At 61.9% G+C, this 19,347-nt stretch overlaps 6 protein-coding genes across 6 annotated transcripts; 3 read left to right on the top strand and 3 right to left on the bottom strand.

The window, feature by feature from the left end:
• Window positions 1-86: 86 nt before the first annotated feature.
• On the bottom strand, window positions 87-1,266 carry Q8F55_002242 (uncharacterized protein; the record flags this gene model as incomplete). The annotated part of the gene is made up of 5 exons (XM_069350849.1): window positions 87-269; window positions 316-648; window positions 697-765; window positions 813-1,054; window positions 1,089-1,266. 5 exons carry the CDS (start codon window positions 1,264-1,266, stop codon window positions 87-89), a joined length of 1,005 nt encoding a protein of 334 aa, XP_069211235.1.
• A 648-nt stretch (window positions 1,267-1,914) lies between these two features.
• Q8F55_002241 (uncharacterized protein) lies at window positions 1,915-3,796 on the top strand (the record flags this gene model as incomplete). The annotated part of the gene is made up of 4 exons (XM_069350848.1): window positions 1,915-2,525; window positions 2,559-2,911; window positions 2,948-3,305; window positions 3,340-3,796. 4 exons carry the CDS (start codon window positions 1,915-1,917, stop codon window positions 3,794-3,796), a joined length of 1,779 nt encoding a protein of 592 aa, XP_069211234.1.
• Window positions 3,797-5,528: 1,732 nt separating this feature from the next.
• Window positions 5,529-5,959, top strand: Q8F55_002240 (uncharacterized protein; the record flags this gene model as incomplete). Its single annotated transcript, XM_069350847.1, has 3 exons — window positions 5,529-5,548; window positions 5,592-5,735; window positions 5,782-5,959. The coding sequence occupies 3 exons, from the start codon at window positions 5,529-5,531 to the stop codon at window positions 5,957-5,959; spliced, it is 342 nt and encodes a 113-aa protein (XP_069211233.1).
• An 81-nt stretch (window positions 5,960-6,040) lies between these two features.
• On the top strand, window positions 6,041-7,714 carry Q8F55_002239 (uncharacterized protein; the record flags this gene model as incomplete). The annotated part of the gene is made up of 9 exons (XM_069350846.1): window positions 6,041-6,106; window positions 6,155-6,238; window positions 6,287-6,349; window positions 6,399-6,473; window positions 6,520-6,633; window positions 6,747-7,112; window positions 7,192-7,549; window positions 7,588-7,647; window positions 7,698-7,714. The coding sequence occupies 9 exons, from the start codon at window positions 6,041-6,043 to the stop codon at window positions 7,712-7,714; spliced, it is 1,203 nt and encodes a 400-aa protein (XP_069211232.1).
• A 1,388-nt stretch (window positions 7,715-9,102) lies between these two features.
• On the bottom strand, window positions 9,103-11,272 carry Q8F55_002238 (uncharacterized protein; the record flags this gene model as incomplete). The annotated part of the gene is made up of 4 exons (XM_069350845.1): window positions 9,103-9,441; window positions 9,658-10,638; window positions 10,692-10,836; window positions 11,094-11,272. 4 exons carry the CDS (start codon window positions 11,270-11,272, stop codon window positions 9,103-9,105), a joined length of 1,644 nt encoding a protein of 547 aa, XP_069211231.1.
• A 4,033-nt stretch (window positions 11,273-15,305) lies between these two features.
• Window positions 15,306-18,506, bottom strand: KGD1 (2-oxoglutarate dehydrogenase E1 component; the record flags this gene model as incomplete). The annotated part of the gene is made up of 3 exons (XM_069350844.1): window positions 15,306-17,713; window positions 17,763-18,217; window positions 18,337-18,506. 3 exons carry the CDS (start codon window positions 18,504-18,506, stop codon window positions 15,306-15,308), a joined length of 3,033 nt encoding a protein of 1,010 aa, XP_069211230.1.
• Between the last annotated feature and the right edge of the window lie 841 nt (window positions 18,507-19,347).

Here is a 19,347-nt window from a genome sequence, read left to right as displayed (position 1 = left end):
CAACGCCGGCCACAACAGCACAGAGAGCCATATGCATGCATGATGGGGCCACGAGATCGGTGTTGAGTCTGCAAACACCTCTACGCCTACTTTTTCTTCCCCTTCTTCTTGTTGCCGCCTCCGCCTCCGCCGCTCTTTCCACCGTGGTTGTCGGCCGCGGGCGCAGAGCTGCCCTGCGTCCCAAGACCAGTCTGCTCCTTTCCTCCCTTCTTCTTGACCACAGGCGTGGCGTACGACGCGCGCTGGCGGAGCGGGAGCCAGCGGTCGGGCTGGGAGAGTCAGCACGTTGGCCTTGGTAGACGTCACGCGACTCACGTCCTGGGTAAAGGCCTTGCCCGCGACGGCGCCCTTGGGCAGCTTGTGGCGGGGCTTGGTGCGCGGCTTGGGTGCCGCCGACGACGAGGCGACGGGCGCAGGGGTCGGCACAGGCTTGTCGCCTGGCTTGACGCCGCCACGCGACCAGCCCGACGGCACAGTAGGGACATGGCTCTCGAGGTCAGCAGCCGTCGGCGTGTACGCCTTGATGCCCGAGCCAGGCGACTCGATCGCAGGAGCCGACAGCTGGGCCTGGTAATCGCGCGTGACAAAGTCGAGCTGCGTGTCGGCGGCAGACTGGTTGGTGCGGATGTCGTCGTACTCGGTCGAGCTCTGCGTTGTAAGCGGTTGGATCTGAAGACTACGACGTCAACTACTCACGGTAGAGAGCCCAGTCAGGAGGTCATTGTAGATCTTCTGCGCGGCCTCAAACTCGCCGAGACGGTAGCGCTGCGGGGTGAGCATCCTTCCTCGCCTGCGTCATCGCCAGCACTCACAACCTGGGCTTCCAGGTGGTTCTCCCGGCGGCTGTGGTTGGGGATGGCGACCAGCGCGTCGAGAGCCTCACGCTCGCGGTTCAGACGGTAAAGGCAGTACGCGCGCTCAAACTCGAGGGGCGGGGGCGCCGGCGACGGCGGCTTGGTGACGAGCTCGAGCGCGGCGGCATAGTCGTCCGTGTGGAGGTGGAGGAAGAGGAGCGTCTGGAACGCCGAGGTGGACTCCGGGTCAAGCGTGAGGACTGGGGTCAGCTGCTGCCCATGACGCCAACCCACTCTTCTTGCACGTCTGCTTGGCGTTGTCAAAATACCCGTCGTTGACCTGGTCCGTGAGCGCGCGGTAGAGCTTGGGGAGGCGCTCGGCGGCGGAGAGGGGCGGGCGGGGCGTGAACACCTTGCTGCGCTTGCCCGCAGCGGCGGGAGCCGCGGCAGGCTTGGTCTTGGGTGCGGGCATGGTGTGCGGGAACGAGCCGAAGTGAGTGGAGATGACGGTCAAGATGTCGCAATGTCCACGGTCCGCGATGGACGATGTGGCCGGATGTGGTCGATGCGTGGTTGGCGCCACGTGGTGTGTCAGGCTCAAATACTCTCGACCGGCGTTTTCGGTGTCAGGCTCGGTCGGTGGTCGTCGTTGGCCGCAGGCGGTGGCTCTGCGCGGAGGGGTCAAAACGACTCGGGGCCGGCCCGAGCATGGCACCGACTGGCGTCTCGGCGAGCTGCAAGCTGCAATAAATACTCTATGCATTCAGCGTGGAGCGGAGCGGAAACTTCCCGAGTCAGAGTACACGGAAGGTCACACGCTCGGGCAAGAGGTCGACAGTGGCGCCGCGGCGCAATGACCAAGCAGCCTGCCCGCTGCAACTCCCTCCGCAACTTCCTCCCCCACGGCCATAGCCGAACGAGGGGCTGTAACCGGCCCGCAAAATCTCTGGATCAACCCGGCCGCAGTTTCCGTGCCTGCAGCAGCAGTACATAAAGGTGCAGCCGAGGTGTGAACCCGCCCCATGTATTGATAATTCGAGACGGACGCCCAGCGAGTGCTCGTGGCGCGATTGACACCCCCTCCCCCGACGACAACGCGAGACGCAGCCGAGGCGCCGACATGTCAACACCACCTCCCCCACTACCGGGAATCCCGCGCGAGCCAAGTTTCGGCCCCACGGCGCCAGCGACACCGACCGTCGTAGGCTCGGACAATGAGGACGACGAAGAAAAACGGGATAAACCGCCCCGGGGTGATGGCCCGAGCGCGGCTGTCCCGGGTACGAGTGGGCGGGAACCGAGCCTGGGAGCGGCGAGCGACTGGAAGGAAGCCGAGGCAGCCGGCGAGGCCGATACCGGAGACGACATCGCGCCCGCCGCTGCGCCGCCAGAGCTGTCCAGGGCCCAGCGCATCGGCCTCGTCTCCCTCGGCACGGCCGTCATGTGCATGAGCGCCGGCGGGCAGCAGGGCCTCAACATCGCGCTCCCGCTCATCCAGACCGAGCTGGGAATCAAGGAGGCCGACCTGCAGTGGGTCGCGTCGGCGTACAGCTTGACGTCGGGCTGCTTCCTCCTGCTCTCGGGCAGGTTGGCAGACGTGTACGGCCGCAAGTTGTGCTTCATCATCGGCATGCTGTGGTACGCCCTGTGGTGTCTGGTTGGCGCGTTCCTGCACTCTGGCCCGGCGTTTATCGTGACCCGGGCTCTGGCCGGGGCCGGAGCTTCCATGGGGTGAGTCGTGGCATCGATAGAGCTGACTCCCAGAATCCCCTCCGCCATGGGCATCATCGGCGCCAACATCCACGGCAAGCAGCGTGCGACGGCCTTCGCCATGTTCGCAGCCGGCGCCCCCATTGGCGGCGGCACCGGTATCATCCTCGGTGGCGTGCTGGCAAGCTACACGGACAAGACGTGGCGACCCGTCGTGTGGATGTTCGCCGGGCTGGCCTTTGGCATCGCCCTGCTCGCAATGTACTTTGTCCCGCGCGACCGCCATGACGAGGGTCACGACCGACGCGTTGACTGGGTCGGCGCGTTCCTGATCACTGCTGGGCTCGTGCTGCTCCAGTTCTCGGTCAGCGACGCGGCCAGCGCGCCAAAGGGGTGGCGCACGCCATGTAAGTGCTGTAGCTGGTGGCACTCTGACACCCCAGACATCCCCGCCTGCTTCGCCATCTCCATCGTCCTCATCACAGCCTTCTTCTTCTGGGAGTACCACGTCATTCACCGCACGTCACGCCCGCCGCTCCTCCGCCTCGCGCTGTTCACGCGCGCGCGCGGGCGCCTGGCGGCCATGTACCTCGTCGGATTTACCGCCTGGATGGGCTTCGTGTCGACCGGATACCAGGCCACGCTGTTCTATCAGCAGGTGCAGATGACTGGGTCGATGGGCGCGGCGCTGCGGTTCCTGCCCTGCCCCATCGCCGGCTTGACCTGCGTCTTCATCGTCAGCAGGCTCGTGCACATCCTCCCGACAGTGGCGATCGCGTGCATCGGCCTCGCGTCGACAGCGTAAGTCCACCCTGCTAGGCCCCGCTGACCCCAGCCTCTCGGGTATCTTCCTCGCCGTCTCCTCCCGCAACCAGCTGTACTGGACCTTCCCCTTCAACGCAATGTACCTGTGGGTCGTGGGCGCCGACTTCATCCTGCCCACGGGGTCGATTTTCGTGTCGCGCATGGCGCTCCCGCAGGAGCAGAGCGTCGGCGGCGCGCTGTGGCAGACGATTCTGCAGCTCGGCGGGTCGTTCGGACTCACGTTCACGTCGGTGGCCGCGACGTCGGTGCGCGAGAAGTGGCAGGCGCGCGGGCTCGACCATGTCGACGCCATCCACCGCGGCCTGCAGGCGGCCTTCTGGCTCTCGTCCGCACTGTCCCTGCTCGCGCTCGTGATCGCTGCCGCGTCATTACACGGCATCGGGCTGGTCTCGCAGGCGGGAGAGAAGCAGGTCGGCGATCGGCCGGTTAAGGAGAGCAGAGAGGCGGCGGAGGCGGAGAAGGCATAAGATCGTGTAGAGATATCTATATTGGGTATGTACTTGGGTAATGGAGTCATAGGAGGCCCCGCCAGCGCGCGGCTAGGACTTTCGGTGCTGCGAGTGACACTCAACGACCTCGATCAGCTTGACGAGGAACGAAGGAAGGCAGTGGGTTTCGGTCCGAATCTGCCCTGAAAAAGCTCCAACTCCTCCCAAAGCTCCACAGTTGAACTCCTCACTCGAGAGACATTTCAGCTCCACCCAAGCTTACTCAAGACTGTCGAGGTCAAGGTAGTGAGGGCGGAAGGGGAGGGGAAGAGGGGAACGCATTTGGTTTTCCCCAATGCGCGGTTCTCTCGGACGCAGACAGGCATGTGGTCAACGAGCTGCTGTTTTGTCTTCTCCGCCGTGCGGGTACCGTCATAGTGTCTTCCCACTCTGTGGGTTGTTTTCACAGCGGTGGGAAGAGGAGAGGAGAGGAAGGGCCGAGGCTGGAAAGAGCGGGAAGGGTGTAAAGAGTGGAAAGGGTGGAAAGGGTGGAAAGGGTGGAGAGGATGGAAATGCTGGAAAGGCTGGAACGCTGCGGGAGGTTCTATGGGTATGTCCCTACCTTCCTCCTGTTGCTTAGGACGTGAATAGAGTAACATATGTAGAGATCAAACTACGACGGCGCCACCTTACATACTCCAGTTATCGACGCGAAGATCGTGGACGAAAGGCTTCCGCACGGTACTGTATACACCACCGCAACTTACGGCGGCTCTGGCCAAATAGACCAAGTCCACAACCGCTGAAGCATGCATTGTGTTCTTGGGCTTGTTAGATAGCAGCGGTCGATTAGAGTAATTCTATGAAGTTTGGAGTGCATACGTCAAAACATGGTTGCGCCACCACGATTCTCGTGAATGTGGCACCTCAGCCACATACTGAGGATGAGTTTGTTCATGAATTCCTTGGGTATTGTGTCCCACTCGCGCTTGGCAGCCTCCCAGAGCTGTTCCTTGTTTGTGGGACGAGGGGAGATAAGGCTGAGACGTCGTTCGAGCTCCGCCCCTTGCATTCTCAATGCAGTTGAGGTCTGGAGAGTTGGGAGGGTGGAAATGCCTCTCATGTTGAACCACCCTTTGTCTGCGCGGCAATTCGGGGTGAAATGCACATTGTTGCCGTCCTCGACGACCCAGGCACCTCCTGAGGCCTTCCAGTTGTTGTTCCAGCGGCGGAAAGCTGGTCCAAGGTGCGGTTTGATGATTTGATGGCGGTACAACTCGCCAGTGAATCCACCCCTCTTGCCCTCTGACTCGCTGGCCGAGTAGCGGTGTGGCACCGCGCCGTCCAGCGCCCTAGATCAAAGCACCTTTCCAACACCTCCAACCTGTCGACAAATGGGTGTTCACATTGCCATGATCTCTGTTCATCTCTCATCCCTTTCACTTCAGTGCTTCGGCCTTCCGGCGGGCTTTGGTGGACCCCTCCATTTCGACCTCGCCGTCGATCACATCGCACCGCGTGTCCTACCGCGCGGCAGGCGCCGAGCCTCTTGAGCCCAGTCGCGCATTCCCCGCCATCCAAGAGCTTATCAGCGTCCTCCCAGACGCTTCCAAGTCTGACCACTTCTTGGTCTACCTTAAGCTAAGCTCGGTGTCCCGCGGACGGAGGAGCTGCGCCAGCAGCTCCCCATCCTTACCTACGTCGGCTCCGCTCCGGAGCCCGCGGCAATAACATTGGCGGTCGGCACCGCGTTGCGACCCACATCCGCAAGATGGAACGCGAACCCGCCTGGTACGTTGCCGCTGCAACTCATCTCGTCGCTGACCTAACGTAGTGTCAACCATTTCTTCGGCAACTGGGTCGACCACTCGGACTCGTACGACGTCACCTTCTTGACGTTGTACGAGGACGAGGACGACATCGAGAGCTCGACCCCCGAGGAGATCCAACACCGCCGGCGCATGACGCTCATGGCGGAGTCCCTCTGCATGACCGGCGCCGGCACTCATGTCTTCCTCGGCGAGCGTCATGGCCTCTTACATGCCCAACGTCGAAAACATTGTCCCGTGCAACCTGGCGGACCCCTTGTCTCAGGGCAAGTGGGAAGACATCAGCCGCTTCCAGGTGAAGGGTTCAGAGGAGATGATCAGCATCTGGGAGGCCACTCGTGCGCTCCTCAAGATCGCCGGCGGGGAGCCTTAAATAACAGGCCATCCATTGAGCTCGACTCAGACGACAAGGTAAGCTCACCCCACCTCCGAGAAGGTGTGCTAACTGCTCCAGATGATCCTGCCCCGTCGCAGCGGCGTGAGTGTGCAGCGCGGCTTCATCGTTGGCACCGACGACGAGGTGGGTGCTCCTCACATCTGCTCCAACAAGGTATGCTGATTGCTCAAGGATGACGGACCGCCGAGCAAGCTCGCGCGTCCGTCCCTCTCGAAGCGCACAATCGTCGTGGATGACGACTATACGTCGGGCTCGGTAAGCATGCTCCAGCTCCGAGAAGAGGTACTGACACTGCCGCCAAAGGACGACGACGACGAGCCCAAGCCCCGCGGCTCGACCTCGTCTTCGAGTGCCGCCAAGGGCAAGGTAAGCACGCTCCAGATAGAGGGAAGGTGCACTGACACTGCTCCTCCAGGGCAAGGCGGCCCTTCGCAAGCCCGCAGGCCGCTCTTCCTCTTGCTCGAGGAAGGTCGTCGCCAAGAAGCCGAAGGTAAGCAGGCTTCAGTTCGAGGAAGACAAGCTGACTCGGGCAACAGAAAGACGAGTCGAACGAGTCTTCCGACTCGGAAGACACGAAGTTCTTTCAGAGTCAGGCGGACTCGGACGACGACGATGACGACAAATCACCTGCGGTCCGGCGCGTTCATCTTGTGAGTGACTTCTCCAGAACCATGGCTAAAACCAGAGGCGTCCGACTTTTGTTGATACTGTCCGCGCCGAGACGTCCCGCATCCCGAGTGTCTTGGAGGAGGAGCTGCCATAGCGCTCTGCATTCAAGACTCCACTCCGGGACGGTGACGTGTTCGGCGACGCCGCCGAAAACATCTCGTCTCGCTTCGCTCCATTCTTCAAACACATTATCCACCGCGCGTCGCGGCACGAGCCCGGGAACCCGCACCCCGCCTTCCCCTCGGTCGACGAGCTCGTCAGGCACCTGCCCGACGCGGCTCAGTCCCCTCTCTTCGTCGTTTACCTGAAACTCGGCATCCCTCGCACAGCAGAGCTCCGCAAGGAGCTGCCCGTGCTGATCTATGTTGGATCGGCGACAAGCACCAAGGGCCACCTCACTGGTGGTAGGGCGCGAGTGGCATCACATTTGCACGAGATGGAGCGGTACCCACCAGGGTACGTACAACACGCCGTATCGGGGCTAACATCTACGGGGCCGCAATGTCTTCTACTCGGCGTGGATCGACAATTCTGACCAGTATCTTGTGTCATTTTTGACACTTTACGAGGACGTTTTTGACCTCAAGAACGTCTCTCCGGACGTTATCGTCCACCACCGGCGCATGGGCCTCATTGCCGAGGCCCGGGCAATGCGCGCTTGCGGTACCCTTGTCGACATTGAGCGCGACAGTCTCCTCGACGTCGACAAGGCCACCACCCCTTGCAATTTGGTCAATCCGTTGGCCCTGGGCAAGTGGGACTCGCTCCGCAAGTTCAAAGTGAAGAGCTCGGAGACCGAATTGTCCGTGTGGGAGGCGACGCGTGCGATCTTATGCATCACAGGAGGCCAGCTTGGCTGGTTTGAGGTTGTGTCGGCCATGCGTCAGGCCCTTGTCGGTGAGTACATCGCTCTCCCCGACGCTAACCCTCTCCAGGCCTCACCAGCCTGGACACGAGCTTCCCGAGGGCCCACCTCGCAGGCATCAAAGTCGTCGGTAAGCTCGTCGATTGCCAGTTGTTGGAACTGCTACGTGCTGACATCTAGAAGTACCTCCCTCCTAACAATTAGAGTGGTCGAGGATTCACAGGAGCATTCGTTGGTCAGAGCCAGCTGATACGAGGCATAGACAATCCTTGCTTGGTTTTTGATTAATCATTTAGGGTGTTTGGTTATGTATTGCCTAGATGTGTATGTCGTCGTTGTATGTCGTCGTCGGAATTGCTATGAAGCCATTACCCAGTACATTCTCAATTTAGATACCTCTGCGATACGATCTAACCTGCACTCGCACCTTCTCCGCCGCCGGCGCTTTCCCGCTTTCCTTGGGCGGGCGGTCGCCGACCTGTTTCTGTCCCGCCTGTGAGGCCTGCCTAATGCCGTGTGGTGACGCGGCAGCGATCACGAGCGCGAGGAGGGGGAGGGCGGACGAGAGCCAGACGATTCATTCAACAGAGGACAAACTATTCCGGGTAAATCTATGTACACGGAGCGCATGTAGAAGGGGGGGAGGGGGACTGGATACCTAGAACGGGTCGTCCGCGGCATGTGGCAGATGATGTGGCAGGTGACGTTGTGCGACACCAGCGTCGAGTAGATCGAGTCCTGCAACATAGCTGACCCCTCGTCTCAGGGGAAATGGGAGGACATTCGTCGCAGAACCGTCAACGAATCGGAGAACAAGCTCAGCGCCTGGCATCGCGCCGACGGACACGCCACCCCCAAGGTTGTCAGTAGGAAAGTTTTGGACAGTGTCCGAGACCGGGATGGACGAGAGTTCTACCCGAAGAGTTATTCACCCACGTTCTCGTCACCAAGATGTGCCACAAGGCCTCCCCAGTTCTTCCCCACCGAGTTAGTACGTGGAGATGTACATTTTACAGCTCCGTTTCGGAGGAGCAACAGAGTACTGAGGAGCTGGGTGTGCCGACTGGCGCCACAGTGAGTTTGGGGTACGTGAAGCGGACAGCGACGACTTGTAGCAGCTTCCTATCGACTGGTGCTGCCCGAGTCAAGGATCCCTCATAACTGCAACCCCTGGCTTGAGTTTCGCCGGACCGGAGGCTATCGCCCTCAGCGTCACGGGCCCTCAAAAAAGAGAAAAAGAAAAACAAGGAAACCCCCACTCCGCTGTCAACCCCGGTCGATTCTACAGTGGTGCTCCGGAATTCACATTCAATGGTAGCATTGACCCAATGCATGCCTACAATGGAATCAGGTAGGCGCTATGCTGCGTTCACTCCCTGGCCCACAGGGACTTGCGTCTTGACCACCTGAGACGCGAGAATGGCTTCGCTGTGATGACATCAAAGCCAGAAGCTTAGCCTCATCAAGATTTAATCTCTCATTCATAAATGAATACTGTAGAGCAAGGCAATGTAATCCCCCCCGACGTCGCGCAGCACAGAGTGCATAAAAAGACCGTCTATTAAATAATGTGAAAAGGTTGGACCTAGTGGTCCGAGCCCTTGAAGCCGCCGTCGTTGCCAGCGTTGGTGTCCTTGACAAAGTGCGTCTGGTCCTCCTGGGAGAGCTCCTCGAGAGTGAGGCCCTTGGTCTCCGGAGTCCAGAGAACGGACACGATGAAGCCCGTGAGCATGAAGAATGCGAAAATCTCCATAATGTGGGGGAGGAACTTGTTGGTGCCGCCAATGTTGATCATCTTGGCAAAGCCAACCTGGGCCACAATAGCGCCAAGCTTGCCGGACGCGGCCGAGATGCCGTGGGCCGTCGAGCGGTAACGTGTCGGGAACGTCTCGCCCGGGATAACGAAGGTCGTAGTGTTCGGTCCCTGCTCGGATTAGCACCAAAAAACACGTTTTGATACCCAAGAAGTTTTGAAAAAGGTTAGCGTTCCAGGCGTCAGCACCGAAAAACATTGATAGCGGGGGTGGGAGAGGTTGGAAGGAAGGAGGGAGGAAGGTGGGGTGGGTCAAAAGTGCCACACTCAAAGTGCCACACTCAGCCACCGCCACCCTACCACACCTCCATCGCCACCCTACCCCACCCCAGAGTACTCACCCATGCAGTAAAGGAACACAAGAGCCTTCTTGCCGGCGTCCGACTCCATCATCTTGTTGTAGGCGAAGCCCATGCAGACGAAGATGCAAGTGAGAACACCGAAGCCCATGATCTGGATAGGGCGGCGTCCCCAGTGGTCGATGAAGGCAAAGGTGAAGTAGTAACCGGGGATGAGACCACCAACGGCGAGGATAAGGTTACCAACAGCAGTGTTGTACAGCGACTTGTACTGCTTGTAGCCGGCAGTGCCGGTGGTGGCACCACCGAAGCCGATAGCGCCGAGGACGATGGGCGAGTTGAGACCGAGACCGTAGAAGGCAATGTCGAGGGCGAACCAGGTGTAGGCAGTGCCGAAGAGAACCTTACCGTTCTTCCACTGGCCAAAGTGGTTGCAGAAGTCCTTCCACGATGCCTTGGGGAGCTCGGCACGCTCGTTGTTCCTGATCGGGTCGACAACGTAAGTGCCGGTGGTGAGGTAGGTGTCGACGTCCTGCGACGCTTGCTTGATATTACGCTCGATGTCCATGGTGTAGCGGGGCGTCTCGGGGATGGTGAGGCGGAAGTAGAGGGCAGCGGCCGCGGGGACACAGCCGATACCGATAATGGTGCGCCACGTCTTGTCGATGGCGGCGAGGTCGTTCTGGGGCTCGCTGATGATCTGGTTCTTGAAGGCCGAGATGGTGATGATGGCAACGATGCCCGAGGCAAAGTTACCCCAGCCCTGGGCGGAGAAGACGGCAGTCATCATGCGGCCACGGATGCGGCGGGCGGCAAACTCGGAGGTGATGACCGAAGAGAGGGGGTAGTCGCCACCAATGCCGAGACCCATGATGAAACGCCACATGATAATGACACCGTAGATGTTGACGCCGGGGCCGTGGCCCGAGACAACCTGGCCAAGAGTACCGACGATGATGATCATGAGCTCGATGCCGTACATGCGCTTGCGGCCGACATGGTCGGCGAGCTAGAGAGGGTCAGGACGGCTCTTTCTCGAGTCCACGCCTCGTCGCCACTTACCCAACCGAAAAGAAGCTGGCCGCAGAAGGTGCCGACCGAGTGGGCAACCTTGATACCGAGGTCCTGGTTGGACGAGTTCTTGCCGCCGTGGCCGTAGACGTAGCCGATCATGGTGGCGGCGATACCGATCGAGAAGATGTCGTACCTGTTGGGGGGTTAGCAGTGTCGTGTGAGGCTGCGTTGTCGCGTGACTGACGCATCGGTGAAGAAGCCGACGCCTGGGGAGGGTGGTCAGCATTGCCTACGTTGGTGGGTGACGACAACAGTGCCACACTGCAGGCACTGGCCACGGCCTGCCCTGCCGACATGCATGAATGAGATAAGACTTGATCGTGTGCACACCCAGCACACGCCTCGGTTGCATGCATGCTCGACCTTGGGAGAGCCGCGGATGGCGCCCACCGCCAAGACTTACCGGCAACAATACAGGCCTTGGCGTGGAACCAGGAGAACTTTGCCTCGTCAATCTCAGCCAGGGCAGCCTTGCGGCGCTCGGCAGCGCTGGACGCGGCGTTGCCGCCCCCGTAGGGGTGGGGGGCCGTCGTCTTCTCGACGAGGCCGGGGGTGTCAATGTCGGACATGTTAGAGGGAGTGTAGGGGGTGGGTGGGGGCGTTTGGTGCGCCTGCTGCTAGTCTATATACCACGCATGGGCGAGCAGCGTGCGGACGCTCGCTCGTTTTCGGTGCACGCACTGATGTGTGAAAGCGGCGTGTTTTGCCGTCTGTGGTCGCCTCGCGCGCGCGCGGGCAGTTAGGGACGCGCGTGCAGGGCACAGCCGCCAGCCTGCAGCCATGAGGGGGTGGTACGGGGCGGCGGCATGTTACTGCATGCACGGGCGTGGGGGCAGAGGACGTGCACAGGGTGGACGGGTTGGACTAGTCTGTTGCATGTTTGCGATTATCGCATTTGCGGGCCGCCAAGTGCCACACACGTGCGACTAACTGATTGTTTCGTCATCCCTGGGCTGCCGCGGCGAAATGGTGTCGGATCGTGCCTGCAACGGCCGACCCCGACAACTTGAGTTATAGATAGAATCGCAGCAAAGTCGGCTGACGGCAAGGCGTCGGCGAGAACTGCATCGGCATCTGGCTATGCTCTCTGCTCTCGTGCAAGAATTGCTGCGGCCTCAGTCCCCGAACCGTCTCGTTGTCCGGGCCGAGCATCAAATATAGCTCACGAGAGGCTTGGCGCGGATTCTCACTCGTTGTCCGGTCTGGACGCACGCGAGGAATGTGGGGTGACCATCATCAAAACAAAGCACGTTTGTGTGCAATGTGGCCGGGCTCGCGCCTGGCGACGACCTCGTGCAACCTCCTAGCATTCAAGTCGGTACCCCACCGCGTTCTAATTCCAGAGAGCTAAAAGGAGACGCAGTCCGCAGCACAGGAAATCTTCTGTCCCCCTTCTGTCCGTTGCCTAGGCAGTAGCATCGAGTCCCCGCAGTTCGCGACCGAGCGACCGAGAAGCCCACCCTATCCGCCTGGCGACAGCTACGCCAACCACGTAAGACCTGGACGTCAGCGTCAGTACTCAGAGGCCGGGTGAGCGATCGACGACGTGCAGCCTGCGCAGACTCGCCGTGTGGTGTGGTGTGGTGTCCCGCTTCGCGCTGCCTGGCCACAAGAGAGAGTACGGGGCCAGCGCTTCCGAGCTCTAGCTCGCATGATGCATTGCATCCGCGTGCGACCCGCCGCCAGCCCACCTACCCCTTGCACGCGCCAGTGCGTCCCGCGACGCCGCCGACCAGGGAGGCGGCCATTGCCTGTTCCAGCCGCTGGCTTCAGCCGTCCGGTCCACACTGCGACTTGGCGACTGGCTGCGTGATGAACGTGAACAGTGGCATCCGTGTGCTGTGCCACCAACACGTGCAGCGCACAGCGCCGCTGCGTTACACAGACCCGAGCGATGCGAGCCGGTCGCACGGATGTCTCCTCAGTGGCGCCGGTGGGCGAGAGCCGTCTCGTGATTCGCATGCACAGCGGCAAGAACACACATGCGCCTCGGCTCCGGCGAGCGCCGTCTCGGCTTCTACGCCGGTGTCTCAACTCACATCACGAATCGGTGGCATGGAGGAGCTCCGAGACAACAAGCAGATGAGCTTCGTGCCATCAGGTCCACAGTCGCGTAGCGAGGCCACGCTCACGTGGCGGGAGGGACGCCACATGTGGTGTGTGGAGATGAAAGAGGTCAGTCACGGCGCTAGGTCTCATCCACGCTACCGGGGACTAGGTGCGCCAGAGGCACGCCGCGCTATGCGCCGAGTGGCTTGTGGCACGAATGCTCCGGCATGCGGCATCACGCGCCCCCGTCAAGTCAAAAGACTACGCGTGCCCGGCCGCAATCTTGACAATCTGTCTGATCTGGCGAAGGTGCCTGCCATGCTGATTGGCGCAGCCAAGGGCGCAGCAGCAACGCGGGCATAGCAACGGCAATGCCCCCGGGACCAGTGGGTCACCGCGACGAGCACAGTGGCGACCGATGCCAACTCCCCTCGACTCGGCGCCATGGACAAGAGGCTCGGACTTGTACTGACGACAACGAGCTGCAGCCGCGCAGCTGGCTGACCTGGGCGGCCCGCTCTGTCCATCCGGTTAGCTACTGTTGTCACGACTTCCAGTGAGATCCTCTCTCTCGGGGAGAACGTGCGCGCGCGGTCGAGCATGTCATGAAACGCAGGCGTGGCCGGGTGGTCGCGGCCTTGACCAGTACAACAACCGTGCTCACCCCACTGACAGGCACAGGCCAACACTGCGCAAGGGGGACAACGCGACACCGCAACGTCCCCCCGATACCAACACCAGCGAGCGTGGTAAGTCGTCTACTGACCGGCGCGGAGCATGGCCTTGGCTGCGGTTCAAGACGACGCCGTCGAGGCGCCGTACCCACTGCGGTAGGCCTCCGCTGCGGTAGGCCTCCATGACTGACCAGTGGTTCCTCCACCGCCGCCGCCGTCGGAGCAGGGGCTACGCCAGCGGCGCCGTGCACTCACTGGCCTCCGCTTCATCATCCGTTGGACCATGTCTCCACATGAGTGATGATGTAGGTTGCCCCGTCAGCTAAAAGACTAGGCACACAAGGCCGCAATGTTGACGGTCTATGTGGTCGCCGAGTGTGCTGGTGCTGATTGTCGACGGCGATGGTACGACGGCGCGTGGACCTGGCGACTCTAACCCCATGCGCCGCTGGGTGGCCGAGCATGAACCTGTAGCTAACATGCATCGGTGCAGAAGCAGCGCACGCATGCAGTGGTCGGTGTCTGCACCAGGTGTAGACGGCATTATGACGCGACGGCAGCGCAAGCAGTCACTAACTACTAACGCCAGCGTTGCACAGTTGCAGTTTCATGGGTCGCTTCCTGAACAGTTGCAGTTGCAGTTGCATGGAGACATCCCGGGTTCGAGTCGCCGTCGCCGCGAGTCAGTAAAGGGTCGATGTGAGACATGTTGCAGTTGCGTTGGGCCGGCCTGGACCGAGTGTGGCAGTGGCAGTCAGCGCAGCAGTCAGCGAGCAGAGCAGTTGCACCGCGAGAAATACTAATTTTGTTTTTCGCGACGACTCGGGCGTCAGCATTAGTAGGCTTCGGCCATTGTCAAGCGGCGAGTATACTCACGCGGGCCAGGCTCGAGCATGCCGTGTTTGCAGAAGAGGTGTGGTGAGAGGGGCTGAACGAGACGCGGACAAGAGGGCGAGCGGCGACCGACCTCACGTCCGCTGGCCCCGGAACCAACCGGCGGGGCCCACTGTTGCCTGAGAGGCGAGGTGTATGGTCTCGGCTACTGTGCCACGGGAGGGCAACCGCCGAGGCACTGTGTCCACAGCAGCAAGTCTCCTGGCTCCGGCGTCAACGGCCCCCTCATCTCCCTCCAGGGGTGGTGTGCAGGGCAGACTCGCGGCAGCGCATGCACTCGCCGTGCACTCACCCACCTCTCCGGTCCGCCGCCCAGAGCTGTGCCGGCTGATGGGGGAGAGCCACCTGCAACCCGCCCACGTCCCCGGATTCCAACTGAGTGGGGTTGGACGCGGCTGCCGTGTGGGGTTGGACGCGGCCGCCGTGTGGGGTTGGACGCGGCCGCCGTGTGTGGCCGGGCGGAGCGGGTACGCACCGGTGCATTTCAGCTCGCCGCTTGTATGCTGAACAAGCGCTACCTCCGCAGGGGGGCAGACCTCTATGGTCACTTGTCCAATGCCAAACCCGGCAGCGAGGGTCTGCGTCCCGCTCGCCTCGGAGTCATTGGAGCGGCTTGGACTTGTCCCTGGCTGCCTGGCTGGGGCATGGCGCAGCTTGCTGATGTTCACCCTCGCACTCTGCCCATGGGTTAGCTGCTGCAGTTGCGACTGTCAGTGAGATCAGTCCCCATAAGCCCCAGCGCGCCAGCGACAGAGACGGCGGGAGCTGGGACAGCGTGAGCTGCGCCCTCCCGGAGGCGTCGCCGGCCTCGTGGTCGTGGTGGGCCCTGAACTCTGCTCCGCCTTCCTGGTTTACTTCCCAGCCCAGCTCGCTGCGCTCGCTGGCCTCGCCACTCGCTTCATCATTCGTTGCATGATGTCTCCACATCCATGATGGTACAGGTTTGTTACTACTGACTTCAGCCTACACGCCAACGACCACACGCTCAAGCAAAGGCCTGCTCGTTGATGAGCTCAACCTCACGCTTGTGGGCAGTCTTGGAGCCCGTGGCAACCGACGACGAGGGGTTGCGGCCAGCGTAGCCGACAGTCTTGTCCTTGTGGTGCTCGGTCTGCTGCATGGCGAGCTCGAGACGGGGCTGAACGTACGACCAGGCACCGTTGTTGTAGGGCTCCTCCTGGGCCCAGGTGATCTCGGCGTTGGGGTACTGGTCGAGGTGGGGGGTGATGAGCTCGTAGGGGAAGGGGCTGATCTGCTCGACACGCGAGATGGCAATGTCCTTGATGCCGCGCTTCTCACGCTCCTGGAGGAGCTGGAAGTAGACCTGGCCAGAGCAGAGAACGTGCTTGCGGATCTTCTCGGGCTCAACGAGCTCCTCGGGCTTGACCTCGGGGATGTAGCGCTGGAAGATGGTCTCACCGCTCAGCTCGTCGAGGGTGGAGCGGGCGAGGGGGTGACGGAGGAGGTTCTTCGAGAAGAAGACGATGAGCGGCTTGCGGAAGTCGCGGTGCTGCTGGCGACGGAGGACGTGGAAGTAGTTGGCGGGGGTGGTGGGGTAGACAACCTGCATGTTGCAGTCCTGGATCTGGCGCTCGAGCTTCTCAGCCGAGGGGTAGTAACGCGGGTCGTCGTCACAGAGCTGGAGGAAACGCTCGAGACGGCCCGACGAGTGCTCGGGACCCTGACCGTCGTAACCGTGGGGGAGGGAGAGAACCAAGCCAGTGCGCTGGAGCCATTTCCTCTCGCCCGAGGCGATGAACTGGTCGATGATGCACTGAGCGTTGTTGGCAAAGTCACCGAACTGGGCCTCCCACATGGTCAGCGAGTTGGGCGAGACGAGCGAGTAGCCGAGCTCGAAGCCGAGGGTGCCGTACTCGGAAAGGTGCGAGTTGGTGACGGTGAACGAGCCCTGGTCCTTGCCAACGTGCTTGAGGGCAATGTAGGTGCCCTCGTTGACCTGGTCGTGGACAACGGCGTGGCGCTGCGAGAAGGTACCGCGCTCGACATCCTGGCCCGAGATACGGACGTGGGTGCCCTCGAGGCAGAGCGAGCCAAAGGCGAGGGCCTCGGCGGTGGACCAGTCAATGTTCTTGCCCTCGTCAATGGTCTTGCCACGGGTAGCAATGATACGGGCAAGGTTCTTGTGGGGGGTGAAGCCCTCGGGGAACGAAGAAATGACCTCGCCAATCTGCTTGAGGGTAGGCTCGGTAACACCGGTGGGGTGCTGGGGGAGAACCTTCTCGGCGAGCTCCTTGGGCGACGGGAAGCCGTCCCACGACGACGAGAGCCACTCGCGCTGCGAAGGCTTGTACTCCTTCGAGTCGTCGGCGGCCTTCTCGAGGGTCGACCAGACCCATTGGCGGTGCTCGTCAATCTCCTTGGCGGTGAAGGTGCCCTCCTTGATGAGGCGGTCCGAGTAGACGGAGAGGACGGTGGGCTGCTTCTTGATGGCCTCGTACATCTTGGGCTGGGTGAACGAGGGCTGGTCGGTCTCGTTGTGTCCGTGGCGACGGTAGCAGACAATGTCAATGACAACGTCCTTCTTGAAGGTGGCGCGCCACTCGGCGGCGAGCATACAGACAAAGTTGACAGCCTCGACGTTGTCACCGTTGACGTGGAAGATGGGGGCGTCGATCGACTTGGCAATGTCCGAGGGGTAGGGGGTCGAACGCGAGAAGCGGGGGTCGGTGGTGAAACCAATCTGGTTGTTGACAATCAGGTGGATGGTACCGCCAGTGCCGTACGAGGTGAGCGAGTGCATGCCCATGGTCTCGTAGACGACACCCTGGCCGGCAAAGGCAGCGTCACCGTGGAGGAGGACACCCATAGCGGCGTCGCAGGTGCCCTCGTCGCCCTCAAAGTGCTGGATGGCACGGGTCTTGCCGAGCACGACGGGGTCCTCGGCCTCGAGATGCGAGGGGTTGGCAACGAGCGAAAGAGCCACCTTCTTGCCCGAGGGGGTGGGGCGGATGTAGTTGGCGCCAAGGTGGTACTTGACGTCACCACCACCGTTGTCGGCGCCGTCCATGTTGCCGGCAAACTCGTTGAGGATGGCCTCGATGGGCTTGCGAATGACGTTGCCGAGGACGTTGAGACGACCACGGTGGGGCATGCCGATGACAATCGACTTGACGCCGGCGTCGACCGAGGCGTCAATGAGACCCTTCATACCGGGGATGAGCGACTCGCAACCCTCGAGACCGAAACGCTTCTCGTTGGGGTACTTGGAGGCGACAAACTTCTCGAAGAGCTCCGACCAGATGGTGCGGTCGAGGATCATGCGCTTCTCCTCGACCGAGTAGTTCCACTGAACGGGAACCTCGACACGCTCACGGATCCAGTCGCACTGGCCACGGTCCGAGATGTGAATGTACTGGATACCAATGTTGGTGCCTGCGACCGTCAGTTCTGCAACCACGCGGTGCACACTGCTACTACTCACAGTACATGCGCTTGAGCTCGTCGACGAGCTGGCCGAGCGTAAGCTTGTCGTCCTTGACGTGGCCGACGAAGCGGGGGAGGATGCCGGGGCCGAGCTTGAACTCCTTGTTCAGGTCGTCCTTGGTGAAGCCGTAGTACTCGAGGGTGAGTTCTGGGACGGTCGACGAGTCGAGGTCGGCGTTGGAGATGCCGAGGGGGTCGAGGTGGGCCATGTGGTGGCCGCGGACCTGGTAAGCACGGACGAGGAGCTGGACCTTGAGGTAGTCGGTGAGCTCGCCGCCCGAGCCGACGTCGAGGGTGGGCGCGCCGCCAATGGGCTCGGGGACGGTCGAGGCGGCGACGCCGGGCGGGGGCTGGAACGCCTGGGCCGAGGGGAGGCCCTTGTCGAGGCCGGCAAAGTAGGCCTGCCACGACGAGTGGACCGACTTGGGGTCGTTCTTCCAGTTCTTGTACATCCTGAGGAGGGGGGTTAGTGGCTGGCTTCGGCTGCGCGGGGCTTCGAGGCGGGCGGGGCGGGCGGGCCAAAGGCCCCTCCCCTCCCCTCTCCCCTCTCCCCCTCCCTCAGCTCGACTCACTCCTCAATGTAGTACTGGTTGGCGCCGCTGGCAAAGCTGTCGGACGGGCTGGGGGCCACGTTGGCGTACTTGCGCGCGGCGAGGAGGGACGGCGCCTTGATGGCTGGGCGGGGCGCGACCTGGGCGAGGCGGGCCGCCCTGGGGAGGTTGCGATTTAATGAGCGGAGCATGATGGGTGAGGGGTGAGTGGGGAGTCGGTCGTGATCAGTGCCGAGTCTATTCTCTTTCGAGAGTGACCGATGGGTTGGGGGAGTGGAAGGATGTGAGTGCGTCTGCCTCGCTAAGTATACCGCGGGTGGTGCACCAGGCGGGGAAGGAGCATCCAGCCGCCAGCCAGCCAGCCAGGTGACGCTTGACGCAAAACGGCGGAGGCGGAGGGCCCGACAGTCAAGCGGAATCAATTTTGATTCGATGGCGGCTTTGATCGGCCAGTTGGCGGCAAGTTCGGTGCAACGGCATCACGTGTGGTAGCCGTGAAGGTAGGGTGCGCCGACGACACGGCCGTGGGTGCGGGGGTGCGGGTGCGTGGTGCGTGGCACGCGACGACTCTGCGCAGCAGCGCTGGTAGCGCATGCAGTATGCAGCGCATGGCGGCGTACCGGAGTCCAACTCCGTGCGTCGTCGACGCACAGCAGGTCGACGCCGCGGCAGCGACGATCGGCGTCTTGGCCAGAGCTTGCCGCCGTGACATCACAGCTCGCGGACGCCCGTGCCCATCCCCGCTCGTGTCGTCGGGTGTCGCAAATGTCGGCGCGTCGGCGCCACGGCCGCGCAGAGTCGTCTGCGGGCCGCGACTCGCGCAGACGACCACGCCAGGCCAGGCCAGCACCTGGCGCCCGCCGCCCACCTGGCCAACGCCAGACGAGGCTTTACACCGTACCGTGGCGCTCGCCTCGTCGGGATGCAAGCCCCCGCCGCCCATCATCTCTCGGGATGTTCACCGCCCACTCCACCGCACTCCACCCCGTCGCCATCGCGACCCCCCTCCGCCCTTCACACCTTCACCGCCAC

The sequence above is a fragment of the Vanrija albida genome, assembly GCF_041260175.1.
Source record: "Vanrija albida strain AlHP1 chromosome Unknown contig_2, whole genome shotgun sequence".
In the NCBI taxonomy this organism is placed as follows: domain Eukaryota; kingdom Fungi; phylum Basidiomycota; class Tremellomycetes; order Trichosporonales; family Trichosporonaceae; genus Vanrija; species Vanrija albida.
This window is presented reverse-complemented; position numbering and strand designations above follow the sequence as displayed.